Below are 19,165 nucleotides of genomic sequence, written 5' to 3' on the forward strand. Positions count from 1 at the left end.
ACATATTTAGTTTTATTTTTTCGTTATATTTTCTTTCGAAGTGTCAAAGCACAAGGATTGCCTATCCGGCAAATGCTGTGAAATATGGCAACAAAGGATGACAAGTGGACGGCAGCAAGAGAAAATAGACAAATGAAAAAAAAAGACAAAACAAGTTAAATGTTGATGCTGCAAATCAAAGACGCCGACAAATGATATGAACAGTCAAATGTAAACTTGAAAATCATTCTCTATTACAGCTGAATATCCGACGCCGAAGCACTATTCAATTGTTTCTCCATGTTCTTGGTATGTGCTCGTTGTTTAATAATTAAGTTGCAAATTTTTGTGAAAAAGTAGAACCTAATGCATAAATTCACAAAGTAATGCCCTGTATGAAATTCTGAAATACTTGTCTGTTGCGACAAAGATTGAAAAGTCCGATCGAAGAAAAATATATTGGATAACAAGTAAAATTTAAATGATTGGTATACTTAAAATAAATTCAAGACAAAGACAGAGGTCAAGAAAAAATCATCGTTGCACCAAGAATATGTCCATTTAAAAATTGGTGCGGATTGCATAATGTTCGAATGATTTTGAGGACAAACTGTTCTGTTATTTCACAAATAGCAAAATATGTCTGTAATATCAAATAGTAGTTATGAATAAATTTTAACATATAATCAATTCTTAGTAACGTATTGTTTTCTTATTTATAAAAGATTAAACTACTTGATTACATACAAGCCTGTAATTATGGTATAGAACCACTTAATGTAATAAATAATCTAGGCAAAAGAGAACATTCGTCACAATCCTTTAAAATAACCTATTGTAAATATTTGTGATACATTTTCAAATAAACGTACTTTCTTCACTCAGTTAATCTGTTTATTCTTAAAATGTTAATCATTTTCATGAATTATCACACGTTTTGCCTGTTTTCCGTTTAGCTCGTATCGCCCCCCAAAAAAAATCTCCGTTACATATTTCAGTCATACCCCTTGTTCCCTGCCCGAATTTCGTTCCCGTCATTAGACTATAGACAGGTCTGTCTGAAACTTAATGCTGGCATACAGAACATCATATTTAATTTTGCGACGAGTTAAGGCGGAGCCGTACTTTAACAGAGGCGGAGCAAATGAAGTGAATGACACTGCCTCAGTCGTTACCTCTCTCAACCGTTAAGTTTTAGAACGGGCGACTAAAGACTGGCTCATAGGCACGTTATTTATTAGTTAAATAAAATGATGAAAAGAATATGATATTAAAACATGACACTATCACTTCAGTTAAACGTTTATTTTAATTCCTTAAATCTCGGTGACATGTTGTACATCAGAAAAGTATTTTTATTATAAAATTTGAAAACAGTGTAATGTTATCAAAACAAAAACAAAACTACACAAAAACAAGTCTTAAATTTTCCCATTGCTGAATAGGCGATTGCACGCGGCCTCTAATAATCTCAGCATTTGCATTGATCTTAAAACTCAATATAAAAAACGGCCTTTGTTGACACATGAATGAAAAGTCGATTTTCTTTACTGACAAGCTGGAACCGACTGGAAATAGAAATCAAATTCATTACAAAAAATGATAGTGAATTTGGACTTAGATTTTACATAATTCTTTGCTGCTTCACTTCCTTCTTGTAATGATGTATTTTTTCCGATAAAAAACTTGCAGCTCTGCATATGCACAGACACGACATTTTCCAAATTTACTGGGATACTGTCAACAAATCGACCGAAGGCTTCTACAGTCATAGTTGAGTTCAGCAAACAGATTCTCTCAATATCTTTTTGGAATTCTGCATCCAATATAACATGACTGTCACCAAAATCACAGTTATATAATGATAATCTCTTCAGATGTTTGATTGATGGAAGAACCGATAAAAGAGTCTTGAACGTCTCCACAGATGAGATTCCCAATAACGTCACCTCAAAAAGCCGAGGAGCATTTCTGATGTCACTCAGTAGTGTACATGTGTTATGTGCTACCCCGCTACTATCTTCAAATATTAAAGTTCCGAGATTTTTGTTATTTATTCTTGTTTCATGTTGTCCATATTCGTACACATGATGTAGACGTAAAAAGTCCAATTCATTGTGATGCAACAAGTTGAGTTTGCTACCCTTACATTCTCTTTCATGTTCGGAACATTGGATTTGAAAAAGTAAGATTTGGATCAAATCTGTTTTGTTTGATATGAATGCAAATAGATCCGTTATTTCTTGGTGTTTAAGAATAATATTGTAAAGGTCAATAGATCTTAAATTCGAGAACTTTAATTTACACAAGTCAAACATGCCCCGAGAATTGGAAATCGATAAGCATGTTAAAGTTTGTTTTGACATGTTCATACATTTTTCAAAATTCTCCATATCTGCATCAACAGCTACTAAATCTTCATCACTACGAAAGGTTATCGATATCTTTTCAACATTTTTCACATCGAACAGGTCGTCATGATATTTCTCACTTGCAATCGACTTCAAATTTGTTTTGTTCAAAGCAAGAAGTGACTGGAGATCTTCGGAATATGTTTCTGGTAGAAAAATGTCCTCTAATGGCAGTACTACACTTCTGCATCCAGACCGTTGACTTTCCTCTTGACATTGTAACGCAAGCGTTTGATAAGACTGCAGTATTTTTTCAGCATTTTGGACGACAGCAAAGTTTGGATCTGTTAAGATACTGAATGGTGGAAGCATGACAACAAATCCAAATTTGTATTCTGAATATTTTCTGTACATACATATCTGATTATCAGAAAGAAATAGAGCTTTTATACTTTCCGAACACCTTAATACAAGCTCGGGACACATACCGGACAGAAAGATAAAAACATTTTCAAATCTAAGAAACATTCTTAGAGTTTTGCAGCTGCTAAAGATTATCTTCACGCAATCGTCTTTATCTTCTTTCATAGCAATATAAACTGCTGCAAAGAACTCTTGATAGCTTTTGTGAAGAAAACTTATTTTAAGTTTTCGTTTTGAAAGCGTACCAACTACCTTATTCTTTGATAAGATACCTACAGACAGCAAATAATTCATTTCTGCTTCTGATATATCGTATATTGAACCTCTTGAACTTTCAAATATCAATTCCGATTCTCCTTCCTGTTTTCCAAAAAGCCCTTCAAAAGCTAAATGACCTAATTTATAAACAAGAGAAACGTGTTTTGTAAGAGCTTGTAATGGGGAAAAACATTCTGGAAGTTCACGATCAAGGTCGTCCTGAATTCGCCCTTCAATCTGATGGACAAGAACAGTGCACATTCCCTTATTTTCGGAAACTCTTCTGAAAAGCATCTCGACCGTTTGGCCATATATTAAACATCTCGATTTACTTAGGGTTATTTCTTCGAACCAAAGGCAAATTAACTGCATATGAACAATTGGAACTTGACATACTGTGTCTAGTTTGTTCTTGGTCACTTCGATTTGGAAAGCTTTTGGGTCTCTTGAAACTTCCAATTTTGTGTTCAAATGTTTAACTACCGAGTTTGCAAGCTCGTGGCAAGAATGTTTGTTAAGACCCCTTATTTCAATCTGTTGGTCAATTTCATTTGTTTTCAACCGATTACCTTCCAATTTCCAAGGTCGAGTTGTAGTGAGATAAATGCAATTATTTGAAGGTGAGCGATGTGGCAACTTACAATCTAGTGGACATGTTGTCTGCACCGTTGGGTGAGTCCATTCATCAAGCCCGTCTAAGATAATCAAACAAATTTCTTTGTCTAATATACGTGCAATTGTATCTGCCTCCCCAACGTCCTGGTACCGTTTTTGAATAATTTTTTTTACGTGGCATGATTTTGTTTCCCTTAGAGATACGTAAAATAGAAACGGAAATTGCTTCATAATATCAATATCTACTGTTGAAAAGTTGTGATCTTCTTTTTTACCTGAGTTTGCATGACACCATGCCAAAATCATTTTTTGACAAAACGCTGTTTTTCCTATACCTGCATCTCCGGTGACATAAATGTTTCTACATAGTTGTTCTTTTTTAAAGAATATGTCTCTGTATGACCTTATATTTGCGCTTTTGCTTTTGATATTATGGTGGTCTACTTGTTTTAGAGTAGGCATGGCAAAGAAATCTAAAAGTTGAGCATCTTCTTCGTTTACCAATGCTGATATCGGTAATGTTGAGCATTGATGTTGATATGAAATAATAAGGCGTTCAACAAAATCTGAAAAAAATGTAAATTGTTATAATAGACATGAACATCGTTCAATACTTTTTAATACAAACTGTTAGAACAGCTAAAATTGATATAGTTTTGTCTAAGAAACATAACATACATGCACTCCTGAATGAATTCCGAGCAGCCAAACTGAGTACCGACAGCTGTAAATCAGTGTTGAAGGGCAAGTTAGTAGTTGTAATGCTCTGAGGCAGGGGAATCAGTGAAAACATTTTTCAAATTCATAGACCCGGTCAACCATAGACAATTCAAGTGCAGTGCTCGAAACACGGCCTAATCCCTAGATAGTAATATCTATCTTGCATACTGAAACTCGACTATTTTTGTAATCTTTTTGAATAAACATGCGGATATTGTCAATCAAAAGAATGGTGAATAGTAAGGCTTTCTATATTCACCTTCTCGCCATTTAGGTGCAGGATGACTAAATGTCGTAAGCTGTGACATCAAACATTCTACGTTGTCAGGGTTGTTGGATACAATTTCAATAAATTTTTGAAACAAGATACGTTTCTCAATTCTTTTTCCATCTGCTGTGACCATTACGTCATTTTCATCATAGCTTAATTCTCCGTTTAAAACACCTATCACATCTTGTGTAGCAGATATTTTCGATGTCTCTTTACATAACTGTTGAAAAAAATATTGGTGTATAACAATCAGCAAGGTATTTCTAATTCTATAAACAGTTTGGAAATTTAGAAAAACAGTTATATGAAATATGGTTCACAAGCATGTTATAATAAGCTTAACAAACATATTCATTGTTAATAAAAACAAAACTGTTAACATGTTTAGATAACCACTTAAAGCATACCTTTGATATTTTTTCCAATGCCGTATGTGTTGTTGCTTTTGATGCTATATACTTTGGGTCTTTAAGTATTGTCTCTAAAATATGTATATTCTCTACAAATTCGTTGTCGTCAACTTCAAATGTCGCTGAATGTCGAAAATGTCTGGAAATATCTCTTGCCTATATAAAGTTTAGACAATAGATTGATAATTTAAAAGCATAATATCTTATTGTTGCCAATAATTATAAAACTATGATACGCTGTATATAAAGATATATTATATTTCTTTCACCAACACTTGCCCCTGACCGCTGTGGCTTTCAATCAAAAAAGGACTTTGGATTCTTTCATGTGAGGCAGCTATCAAGCTGGCTTATTCAGCTACTCAAGTGCCCTTCCGAACATTTTTACATATAGAGTGCATGATTATACAATCAATGGGGAAAGGTATGTGATCAATAAGGAACATAGTACTCATACAACAATTCTTAGATATAAGGGGATGTTTCAATTTCTGTTTTATTCAACTTATTTTAAGGTTTAAGGGGAAAATGCGTGACATTTTTATTTTACAATTGTTTAAACGACATTTGCTCTTGTTTCATACGTATTATATTATAATGAAAAAAATATTCTATAAAAATAAGACCTTAATGTTTCTTTGGATGTCTGAACTTACTTTGGTAAAGAAATTCTTACGTATGAATTAAAAAAAATCCAAAACTTAGTTTAATGGCATAACTATCCCTTATTTTATATCAATTCACACATTATATACACTACTTATAAATTATAAATAACAATCAGTTTCTTATCAAACAGATTGAGAAGGTAACATCAATTTATAAAATGCTGGGTTCACAAAACATACGCTCAGCTTTAATTTTTTAAGTCACACCGACGCTGTAGTAAAGGGCATAAGGCGACATTATTTCCAGTTTTACTGGTGAACAAAGATCTATATTGCATCCTCCATGCATATTTGAGGCTTTTGAGTAGAACCAGCAACATTCTGTAAGCTTCAGGATATCTTCCTAACATGAAATAATTTAATTTCCCAGGCGGTATAGACAAGTGTTAGTGTTAAGTAGGAAAAAATGGTTCGATGTCATTGACCTTAACACTAGGGAAACGGATGCTCCAAAAGTTGTTTTATAACGCGATGTTTATCCTTAAATGAACGTATTTTGGTGTTGTTTAGTTGATGTGTTATAAGTAAAAAACAGAATATATACTGATTATTTCTGAAACAAGGTATGTGATGTACCAAAAATAAAGGAAGTGCAACCTCTGTATAGCGATCAGCCTTTCAAACAACAGTACCTGAATTAACATACACTAAATGTATAACTCAAATTTACAAGACATAATTATTAGCGTTTTTACAGAATTGAATCATCCAATAATTTTGAACCTGTATGATATTTGGTTCTTATTATTCAAATAAATACTTCAGTTAATCTATGTCTTTGATCTATCTACTTACCTTGCAAAATAAGTTGCTTCCCCTGGACAAGTTCTCATTTACTATGTTTTGGAATCCTTTGTAATTTAGTATCACGCTTATGACTCCATTGAAATCTGTTTCCATAAAAGAGGTTTGTTTCGTATACCCTTCTATCGGCATAAAACACTTGACAATTTGCCAAGAGTCATCATACCATTTTCTCGCATCTGTATTTTTCCAAGACGGGTCATTGTACCTGTGTACCTGCCTAATCTTATCTCTCACACGTTCGCATAACCCACTTTCAGGACAGGATCTATGATATGCTGAACATTTTTTCTTTTTGCAGTGATTAAAGACAGGCTGGCACACGATCTGGTCAGTTGAACACGCTTTGCAACAACTATTTGGAGGTAACTTCAATATCTCTAAACTATCAGAAAACGCCCTTTGCCTGAATGTGTCTATTTCAGCTAAAATAATATCATGGAGTCCTTCTTTTGTATACTTTAACGCTAATCCAGTTTTTATCCAATTATGGAATTTATGGTTGTCAATATTTGAAATATAATCCGACATTTTATGAAGGTTATAATAGTTCCGAAAACAAAACTGGATTGTTTACGTCCGCCATCAATTATATGTGTCGTATAATAAATAGTACAACGTGATAAAAGAAGCTTTAAGATATATCCAGCGAATAATTGGCTTAGAGATATCACCACGTGATGTTAAAAGCTATTATTGTTTAGTTAAACATATATTATCATAGATTTTGCTTGTAGTAGTCCAAATCAAATTGTCGTATATTTTACATAGAAATTTGCGTATAAACTTACAAAGAATTATCTTAGTTCTTAAAAACTCATGTTGTTATGATAAATTTTCCTGGTAACGAATGCGCCGCATGCAAAACTTGATAGTTTGAATTGTCTTATAAAAAGTTAAACACATATGCGTTAAATCAAAGATAAGACATGCTAATAACAATTACCATTTCATTGTCATGTTTGCATAATAAGTAGGTGCATGACCTGTTTTTATAGAATATCGTTGTTAAGGGCCTTTTCCGGGAATGGCTGAAAATTGTTTTATCCGCTGGAGTACAGAGTGCAGCGTCTTAGTCAATAAACATGTACACTTTGTTACATTCATGTATAATACTGTTTTGCTTAAAATGATTGTTAATAATCTAAGTTTGTATTCAATTACTACTTATATCTTCTAAATATATCAAGTGATCGAAAGCGAAAAAAGGGAAGTTTTTGCAGTTGACAAAAAATAAATATAGTAGATAAATAAATAAAACGATAATACAAACAAAAGACGACGCATCTAGGTAAGGTATAGTCTGATTTTATTGACCTGTCAATTATACATTATAGCATTCATTTTAATATTCGATCACAATTCGTTTCTATCCTTGAAGTAAAGAGAATTAATATGGAGTATGTCACTAATGTTTTGAAAAAGTCACACTGGCCTGTATAGTTCATTGTCACATCTGCGACAACACGTACAGTCGGTTAAGTGGTTACCTAATATATGAGAGATCTGTGGTTCGATACCTACTTTTGCCGTTATTTTTGAACTTCTCCTTTCTTTATTTTGGTGCAAAATCGCTACACGGAAATGATGCAACTAAGAAACATTGTTTTTGTTTTATTTTGTTTTTAAGGCAATGAAATGACATTTATTGATTTTAATCGTGATGAATTTTAAATGCAAATTCTTAATCCATGTTATAAGACTATACCAAAACAACTGCAAAACATATTAAACGAACGTCATCAAAAACGATGTTGAAAATAGATAAGAATAAAACATGGGCATACGCGGCCCCCACCTAACGGCATGATATTATAAACCCGTAGTTTACCCAATTGCGCTATAGCGGTCAGTATAACTATTTTAATCAGGCCCTTTGTATTTTATTATTTATTATTTAATTTTATTTATAATTTTTTATACATATTTATATAATTTCCATGTTTTTATTCACGAGAATGATATAGTATAATTCAATTCAATTTAACAATTAAAAAAAAGCCTTAAACCTCTGTGGCAGTCTCAGTCGCGCTGGCGCTGGTGTGTTCGTCTCCAGTGCTAAGAGAGTACCTCAATATGTTAATACCACGGAGAAATACATGGCCAAGTTTTCATCAAGTGGCTTAACCAAAAGCTAATCATAAATCTTCCAGAACACACTGTCATGGTAAAAGACAACGCATCTTATAACACTATTTGCGATGACCAACGAAATCATGTTCAAAACATGTGATGACGTCCTTCTAACAGCGCCACAACATACACATCAACCTAATAGACCAGGACTCGCGTGCTCGCAATAATTGATTTTCGTTGCAAGCTCAAAAGCTCAATTGACTACCTGTGCATTGACATTTTTTTTCAGTTTTGCATTGAAAAAATATATTATTTAAATAAATGGAAATAATGGGATTTGAACCCGCACCTGTATAGTTGATAGACCAGCGTGCAACCACTACACTACAATATCACACTGCAAGTAGTATGGTCAATAAGTATTACAATACTATCCATACACACATGACTTACCTTTTCTGAAGTGCACTGATCCATGCTATGTTAACAACGGTTCCGAAATAAATAAACTTCAACATTATTTATCATTTGGTCTATTTAATATGTTTTGATAATGTGTGTTTACATTTATGAGCTTTTTTTGAAATAATAAGTTTTGTCAACCACCCATATTCAGAACTCAAAAAGAGCCTAATTTAGTAATATTATGGTTACTTTTTAATGTCAACTGTAATAGATACCAGTCTAGAGATTGTCAAAATCATTCATATTGATTCTACAAAACAGTTTTATGCATAAAAGGCGTCTAGGCTGACCTTGATTTTATCAACAGTGTAATAAATTGAAAACATATACGAGGAGCTAGTCAATTTATGCATTGTTTCAAAACGTAACACCGTCAGATTACCATTTGTTAAAAACCAACATCTTAGGTTATACTCTCTGATACTTTCGTACTAGCAAGATTATCGTTTTTGTGATGCTGGTTTGCATAGACAGATATAAAAATGGTTTCACATCCGCCTCATGTCCGCCTATGAATATGGAGGAAAAATCAATTTAACGAAAAAAAAGAACGTTTTTTAAGTGTTCTTTGAAAATATATTAGCTGCGTAGAAAATTCTAATACGAGTTTTTTTATAAGTTGTTTACTATTTCATTCATTACATCTTGTAAACAGGAAACTTATATCAAGTGTAATAAATTGAAAACATATACGAGGAGCTAGTCAATTTATGCATTGTTTCAAAACGTAACGCCGTCAGATTACCATTTGTTAAAAACCAACATCTTAGGTTATACTCTCTGATACTTTCGTACTAGCAAGATTATCGTTTTTGTGATGCTGGTTTGCAGATATAAAAATGGTTTCACATCCGTCTCATGTCCGCCTATGAATATGGAGGAAAAATCAATTTAACGAAAAAAAAGAACGTTTTTTAAGTGTTCTTTGAAAATATATTAGCTGCGTAGAAAATTCTAATACGAGTTTATTTATAAGTTGTTTACTATTTCATTCATTACATCTTGTAAACAGGAAAATTATATCAAGTGTTCAATTATCAAGCACTTCTAAACATAAAAGCGCCTTATTGGTATAAATATACTGAAACTTCCTGGTGTGATAAAACAACAACAACAACATCATTGTTTAAGTTTGTGTCAAGTTTGCTTTTTTTTTCCTGATTATTTCTTATTAAGGTCGTACTCAGTTCAATGAACGCAAATAAGGATGGATACTTACTACTTCCGTGTATTTTTATCATTGTTTGCCGTTCCTGTAAGCTATCAAAAAAAAAAATTCTTGAATATAAAACAATGAATTTAAATCAGGAACAGATTTAGAAATAAAGATGAGTCAAAATATTTTCTTAGATAATTAAGTTTTAAATAGAAGTCTTGTAAAGCTTTAACCGATATAATCAAAGCACTGAAAGTAAAAGTACTGATGGGGAAGCTGTGACAGAATGTCTCAGACTTACAGTTTCTTTTCTCTTTGCTTTAAATGTGCTGTAATTTCAATTATTACCAAAATAAGAAGATCTGTTCATTGCGCCGTTGTGTTCAACCATTCACATATATGGTTAATATGTAGGACTATTCATTTTGTTAATATTCCAGAACTTTTCATTGAGGTCTACATTCGGACTGTTAATCATGCAAATTTTGAAGAACCGAAACTGCCAATATAAAATGACATACCAGCAAGTATGACGACTGTTCATTATAAGATCACAATACCACGGTTCCTTATCACAATTGTCTAGGACTGTTCATCATAAATACTTTACGTCATTTTAATCATTGAATTATAAAAACAACTGCAGGTTATGCGACATTTTTATTGAACATAATAATTATACATATTTACATGTGCCATAACTGAGATCAATTAAGATACTGTCTTGTGATGAGTATTTATATTCGTGCTCTACGGACAGAAAGTTGTCTTCTCCCTAAGCAAATCTCGAATAAAATCACGTTTCAGATAATTATTCCTATTTCATTACTTGTCGCTGACTTTGACGACTTCGGATATTGATTAAAGCTAAATATTTCTTAAAAAAAAATAATACATATTTGCAAAGCTTATATAAAATTGAACCAATCTAAGTTAAAATTGATCAGGAAGTTATATCTTTCATTTTTACCGCCAACACTCAACCAACTTATGGTAGTTTATCGATAGAATCTACATGTATTTTTAAACCTCACTAGCTTGAAATATGTACTGCGGAAAATCTGTTGTTAACAGGGTGTGCGGTTATTACGTAGGGTTATCCCTCGCAAATAGATGAGAACATCGAAGCGTCAGTGCTATGAATGGTGGTATAAATAGCGTGGTTTGAAAGTTTTTATTGAAAAAACAAACAAAACAAAACAAACAAAAAACAAACAAACAAACAAACCAAAAAAACATATTTTCTGTGGTAATTGAATTAAAAGTGTTGTAAAATGAATACGAAATTCCTCTTATGCCGCCGATTATTTTTAGAACACAAACATAAGTTTTTTTATTTTATTTATTCAAATTAACATAAATCACTTCAGCGCGCAGCAAATATCGTTTTCAAATTAAAGTTTCATAAAATATGTTGATGAATTTCCGATGCTCGACTGTAAGTCATTCGTATATACATGCGTTTTACTTTGTTTTGTTCTTATTCTTTAATTTATGTATCTGTATTGAAAATTTGAATTTTATTACACATGGACTATCAAATTATGATGCGTTGCCCACAATACGGGAAACGCCCTAGAATTGAATAGACTTTCTAATTACACAATACGGGGTAATTCATTTGATTGAAGACTGATCTTTGCGTCTTTCTCTGAAATAATTATTTCCTTGTTAAAACATATTTGACCACATATTTCTGTCATTTAACTGCTCACTATACTTCCGATTTTTGTTGTACCGAAACACATGTTTTTATTTGTGTTTTCTTTTCAATTCAAATCTATAATCAGTTTAATGAGATCACCACCGGGTAAACGACTACTAGGTACTTCGGTCACGTTTTTTACCCCAGATATTTGAAAGTTTCTATTAGGATTAAAATGAGCGTAGTTAACTAAACAACTGGTTGTATAAATCCCTTACCTGTCTTATTCTAATTATGAGATTAGTGGATACATTAAGATTTTCACCACAACATATTCCTAAACAAAAGAGCACATGTTTAAATTTATTCTTATTCAAATAAAATGTCAGAGTAGGGATCTATCAATTGCCAGACATATTTTTTAAAGATACTTTTATGTTAAAAGTTTGATTGATGAACTTTGTGAGATGAAAATATAGTATTGTTTTGCCAATGTAAAATGTAGTCTTGTGTCTTGTTACGGGCTTTGTAGTTAAATAGTGTTTATTTTTTCGGCGATAATGGTTCAAGAATATAATGTTTTCAAACTATATGTTCATCACCATCAGTGAATTCTTAGTTAAATGTATGCAAAATATTTACTAACAGCTATATCATGTAGCGGTTTTGTTAGCGTTTTCCGCGTACAGCCTTTTAGGGTGTACTAATAAGTTAGTTTTGCAAGCATGATGTAAGCGACAGTTTACCAGTATTTGTCTTTAAAAAAAAATATTTCAAGAACTATTAATGGTTTATAACGACAAAAGAACATACATGATAGTGAGACTACGGTGTTGCAACGTTTTAGTTAATGACCCGTCATATACAGTTGGTTGCTGCGCAGTATTTGGAAAAATGTTTTCAAAAATAAAAACAATACTTTGCCAAATAATTCAAACATCTATTCAGTACTTTACAATAATGCATTTTGTTTTTAATTTTCCCGATACAGTAGTTTAAAGTATAAGGGTTAAAATATCAGAACTATTTATGACCGATGCAAATTGCCGATTTACCTGATATACATTGTAACTGATTCAACATGAAAACGTTATGATACATATCCTGGCAGTGTGAAGTGGGTGGGCTAACAGTGTAGCGGGATAGCAGTGTGAACTTAGCGGGATGGCGGGCCAGGAGGCCAGCGGGCTAAACTTTAATACTTAATTTAATCAACATGAAAACGTTATGAAACATGTCCTAGAAGTGTGAAGTGTGCGGGCTAACATTGTAGCGGGCTAGCAGTGTGTGAAATGGGCGGGATGGTGGGCCAGCGGGTTAAACTTTAATGATTTATTCAATCAACATCAGAACCTCATAGCAGTGTGAACTGGGCGGGCTGGCGGGTCAGCGAGATAAACTTTAATACTTAATTGAATCCACATTAAAACCTCATGATACATTTCCTAGCAGTGTGAAGTGGGTGGGCTGATAGTGTAGCGGGCTAGCAGTGTGAAATGGGCGGGCTGGTGGGCCAGCGGGATAAACTCTAAAACTTAACTGATTGAAAATGAAAACGTTATGATACATATCCTAGCAGTGTGAAGTGGGCGGGCTAACAGTGAAGCGGGCTAGCAGTATGAACTGCGCGGGCTGGCGGGCCAGCGGGCTAAACTTTAATATTTAATTCAAGCTCGGGGAGATAACAGTGTAGCACATTCAGCGTGCAAGCAGTCTAGTGGTATAAATTCCATACTTAATTATTTAACACTAAAACGTTATGATGCATTTGCTAGCAGTATGAACTCGGCGGGCTAACATTGTTTGTTTCATATGGTAAATATAATTCCACGTAAAATCCCCATATAGTGAGGAAACTCTGATGGTACATCTGTCGGTACCGCTAGCCCGCTACACTGTTATCTCGTCGAGCTTACACTGCTAGGAAATGTATCATAAGGTTTTGATGTTTATTCAATGCCCGCCAGCCCGTCCAGTTCACAATGCTAGCCCGCTACATTGTTGACCCGCCCACTTCACACCGCTAGAAAATGTATCATGAGGTTTTAATGTTGATTCAATTAATTATTAAAGTTTAGCTAGCTGGCACGCCAGCCCGCTCAGTTCACACTGCTATCCCGCTACACAGTTAGCCTGCCCACTCCACACTGCCAGGTAATGTATCATAACGTTTTCATGTTCAATCAGTTCAAAAATGAGAATTCAATTAAGTATTAAAGTTTAGCCCGCTGGCCCGCCAGTCCGCCTATATCACACTGCAAGCCCGTTACACTGTTAGCCCGCCCACTTCACACTGCTAGGAAGTTTCATAACGTTTTCCATGTTGATTGAATTAAGTTTTAGAGTTTAGCCCGCTTGCCCGCCAGCCCGCCCAGTTCACACTGCTTGCTCGCTACACTGGTAGCCCGCCCAATTCACACTGCTAGGAAATGTATCATGAGGTTTTAATATTGATTGAATTAAGTATTAAAGTTTAGCCCGCTGACCCGCCAGCCCGCTCAGTTCACACTGCTATCCCGCTACACTGTTATCCCGCCCACTTCACACTGCTAGGAAATGTTTCATAACGTTTTCATGTTGATTGAATTAAGTATTAAAGTTTATCCCGCTGGCCCGCCAACCCGCTCAGTTCACACTGCTAACCCGCTACACTGTTAGCCCGCCCACTTCACACTGCTAGGAAATGTTTCATAACGTTTTCATGTTGATTTTATTGATTATTAAAGTTAAGCCTGCTGGCCCGCCAGCCCGCCCATTTCACACTGCTAGCCCACTACACTGTTAGCCCGCCCACTTCACACTTTTAGGAAATGATTCATTACGTTTTCATGTTGATTGAATTAAGTATTAAAGTTTAGCCCGCTGGCCCACCAACCCGCTCAGTTCACACTGCTAGCCCGCTACACTGTCAGCCCGGCCACTTCACACTGCTAGGAAATGTATTATGACGTTTTAATGTGGATTCAATTTAGTATTAAAGTTTATCTCGCTGACCCGCCAGCCCGCCGAGTTCACACTGCTAGCCCGCTACTTTGTTAGTCCGCCCACTTCACACTGCTAGAAAATGTATCATGACGTTTTAATGTGGATGCAATTTAGTATTAAAGTTTATCTCGCTGACCCGCCAGCCCGCCGAGTTCACACTGCTAGCCCGCTACTTTGTTAGCCCGCCCACTTCACACTGCTAGGAAATGTATCATGAGGTTTTGATGTTGATTGAATAAATTATTAAAGTTTAGCCCGCTGGCCCGCCAGCCCGCCCAGTTCACACTGCTAGCCCGCTACACGGTTATCCCGCCCACTTCACACTGCCAGGTAATGTATCATAACGTTTTCATGTTTAATCAGTTTAATCTAGGAAATGTTTCATAACGTTTTCATGTTGATTCAATTAATTTTTAAAGTTTATCCCGCCAGCCCGCCCAGTTCTCACACCTAACCCGCTACACTGTTAGCCCGCCCACTTCACACTGCTAGGAAATGTATCATGAGGTTTTGATGTTGATTGAATAAATTATTAAAGTTTAGTCCGCTGGCCCGCCAGCCCGCCCAGTTCACACTGCTAGCCCGCTACACTGTTATCCCGCCCACTTCACACTGCCAGGTAATGTATCATAACGTTTTCATGTTTAATCAGTTAAGTTTTAGAGTTGAGCCCGCTCGCCCAGTTCACACTGCTAGCCCGCTACACTGTCAGCCCGCCCACTTCACACTGCTAGGACATGTATCATAAGGTTTTAATGTAGATTCAATTAAGTATTAAAGTTTAGCCCGCTGGCCCGCCAGCACGCCCATTTCACACTGCTAGCCCGCTACACTGTTAGCCCGCCCACTTCACACTGCTAAGAAATGTTTCATAACGTTTTCATTTTGATTGAATTAAGTATTAAAGTTTAGCCCGCCAGCCCGCTCAGTGCACATTGCTAATCCGCTACACTGTTATCCCGCCCACTTCACACTGCTAGGAAATGTATCATAACGTTTTCATGTTAATTAAATTAAGTATTAAAGTTTAGCCCGCTGACCAGCCAGCCCGTTCAGTTCACACTGCTATCCCGCTACACTGTTATCCCGCCCACTTCACACTGCTAGGAAATGTTTCATAACGTTTTCATGTTGAATCAGTTAAGTTTTAGAGTTTATCCCGCTGGCCGCCAGCCCGCCCTGTTCACACTGCTAGACCGCTAGACTGCTAGCCCGCCCAGTTCACACTGATATCTCGCTAGACTGTTAGCCCGCGTACTTCATGGCCATGTACTAGACTACCTTCCTCCGCGCTAAACTACCAAAGCTTCTCGAACCCACGCCAGAGAGGTAACTGGATTAGAAGTCATCGACTCTAACCCCTCGACCACGGAGGCAATTTTGATTGAATCTTTGAAATATGAAAATAATAATTTTATATGGTCACTGAAAAAATGTCACGTTTATAGGGTACAATCGACTATATTTGGATACTGGTGTTCATAAGTCCTAAACGCTTCTTTAAATAATATGCATGAAGTGACTGGTAGTTACATGTTCCGGTGATGTATGAATTTCATTCATATGATATTGCAGCTTTTCCGCCCTTCACGTCAGTCTTCGGATAGAACCTCGTTCATTTCTATTTATGTTTGGTTGGGTTTTACGCCGCTCCAACACAATATAAGTCACATAGCGAGGGTCCAGCTTTACTGGTATGAAGGCCTCGTGTGCCATTTTGTGCATTATTTCAGACTCAAACGACCACTAGGGTAGAACCGCCAACGTTCCGTAAGCTAGCTGGACGGCTTTCACATATCAAACAAATCCGTAGACACTGGCGCAGCTCGAACGTATAGCGATGAGAGGTAAGGGGTTTGATGCACTCGGCTACGGACGGTTATATAGTTTTGAGCAGTCCATTTTAAAGTTATATAGGTAAATGAAATATTGTACATCCAGATATTTAAATTAAATGGCAATAATTTGATAAATCACTTTCAGTTAACCTGTGTCTACCCGAGTTAATCTTTGAATGGACTATGCATGTATTTTCATTACTGAAGAAAGTCCGGTTTATCGTGCCCTGATTATAGTATGTGTCTAACCTACTCCAAGAAGCTAAACATGTAAACAAATGGTAAGCAAATGCTCGGAGTTTTGACTAAGTTTTGTAAAAGGGCACTTTAATTAAGTAAACATACAGATGTAACTTTTTATAGTTCATTATCTGAATAATTATTGTTATGCTTATTGAAACCGAAAGTACAAAATGTATACCTGATAAGACATGAATTCCTATTTGGTTATGAAGGAGGGGGAGTGGGGTTGATAATTTTTTTATACTGTAAGGCACATATATTTTCAATCCAATCCGTATTTAGTCCGAGATTTTTTTATGAATAATCGCCGAGGAGGTCCGATTGTGAGCGTTGTTTAAATAAGACAACATGAGAATCAAACGGTTGTGCTAGTATTAATAGTGTCTGACTTGCACTTTTCGTCAAATTGAAATAATCCCTTTACCCTATGATATAACCTTTTTAATCATTTATCATCATAAAGAAATCCTTTGACATGACTAAACATGTGTTATCTTTTTGTATGATAAGACTCTTAGATATCGGCATGTATCTGCATGTTTTAAAATGATTTTAACTTGATATATGCACGCCCAAATGTGTTTAGTGACATATGGAAATTATAGGATGACTTTGTCATGAACCCCATTCGCTCGAAATCAGTTCCGGCAGAATTTTTAAATTATGGTCGCTCGAAAACTGACCGCTCGAACTTGATCTTTAGTCTCTTCGATTACTTAATTTGGTAAATGAGCCGCGTCACGACAAAACCAACAACATGGGTTTGCGACCAGCATGGATCCAGACCAGCCAGCGCATCCGCGCAGTCTGATCAGGATCCATGATGTTCGCTTACAACCCTATAACAAGTAGAGAAGCTGATAGCGAACAGCATGGATCCTGATCAGACTGCGCGTCAGGTAGTTAACAGTATCACAATGTGTTTGGGGATTTTTAATTTCATAATATGCAGACGAAGAAAGAAAAACACACTCTAAAAACAATTGTACTCTGGCAAAAAATATGTTCTATTTATCCTTTTTTTTATATATATAGATTAGAAACCACGCTGGAAACAATTAATAAATAACTAAGTATGTGTTTACAAAGTTTGTCAACCTCTTAATTTTCGAAAGGTTAAACCCCTCTTAACAACGAGCTTGCTGTTCATTTTCTAAATCACATTTTAATTTATTTACTTTAACAACGTTAAAGAAAAATGAAAACGGAGATTGCAAAAAAACATGTTGAAAGTATAAAATCACGTTTCCTTATACCAGGAAAACGTGATTTAGTAACTCATTTTTTTCAGTAACACGATCGGTAATTTCCGCCAATTTCGGGTGATTAGGTAGGACAATCCCTATCAATCATGTACGTCTCACCATTTCCCGCTAATAGATAAGAAAATCAAAGTGTCAATTCTATGAATTGTGTTATAAATAGCGTGTTTTTTGTAAACGAAGGTCATGTGAAATTCTTTTACAACTTCTTTGGTAATCTTTCAAGTGCTGTAAGATCTAATACAGTTTTCCACTTATGCCACCCCCTTATTTTAAAACACATATACATATGCACTAATTGACCTTTTGACATATTTGAATTGACCATAGTCCTTCGCTATTTTATTTCCTTTTTATCATATTTTAAGGACACTTATCTTGAATGGTATCATACTGCACGGTTTGTCATTCAAGTGCGTAGGCTTACGGCCGTCAATCGTGATTACTTTATATTTTAACAATATCAGATGCTACGTATATGCTTTCCTCGACGGTAAATATATTACATTAGAAAATTCAATAAACGAAATAAAATTCAAACAAGAAACCAACACACTTGTAAACTTTCCCCCACGTACTGTCAAAATAGAAATTTTTATTGCAGGACAATTTAAAAAGATTAGTACAAGTAGTAATAAAAACGCTTTTCAAACCATTTTCAATATTTACACAAAAAAAACCCAAAAAACAACAGTTTAGCCAGTAACGCAGGAATGTGAAAACATCCACATAAAGATTATGCTGGAGTAACGACGGATCTTTGAAAATATATGGCCGAAACGATTTTAAGGTAAGTAAACAGAGCAATATGTTTTTAAGTAAATCGTATCAACAGAAAATGATAAGCACTTACGTCTGCTTAGATATAAATATTTCAAGGAAAGTGTTTAAGGTCTTTCGTTAAAATGACGGCCTGCATAAAAACTTCTTTGTATGACATGATTTAGGAGTTAGGATAATAAGGTTGTTATGATGGAATAAAAAAATAAACACATA

At 35.0% G+C, this 19,165-nt stretch overlaps 1 protein-coding gene across 1 annotated transcript; it reads right to left on the bottom strand.

Moving 5' to 3' along the window:
• On the bottom strand, positions 1-7,197 carry LOC132750603 (uncharacterized). Its single transcript, XM_060740613.1, has 4 exons — positions 6,491-7,197; positions 5,025-5,183; positions 4,606-4,837; positions 1-4,192 (listed from the first exon to the last, which is right to left on the bottom strand). The coding sequence occupies exons 1-4, from the start codon at positions 7,028-7,030 to the stop codon at positions 1,527-1,529; spliced, it is 3,597 nt and encodes a 1,198-aa protein (XP_060596596.1). The 5' UTR covers positions 7,031-7,197; the 3' UTR covers positions 1-1,526.
• Between the last annotated feature and the right edge of the window lie 11,968 nt (positions 7,198-19,165).

Source organism: Ruditapes philippinarum, unplaced genomic scaffold (assembly GCF_026571515.1).
Source record: "Ruditapes philippinarum isolate M1 unplaced genomic scaffold, ASM2657151v2 ctg2898_1_1_1_1, whole genome shotgun sequence".
Taxonomy (NCBI): domain Eukaryota; kingdom Metazoa; phylum Mollusca; class Bivalvia; order Venerida; family Veneridae; genus Ruditapes; species Ruditapes philippinarum.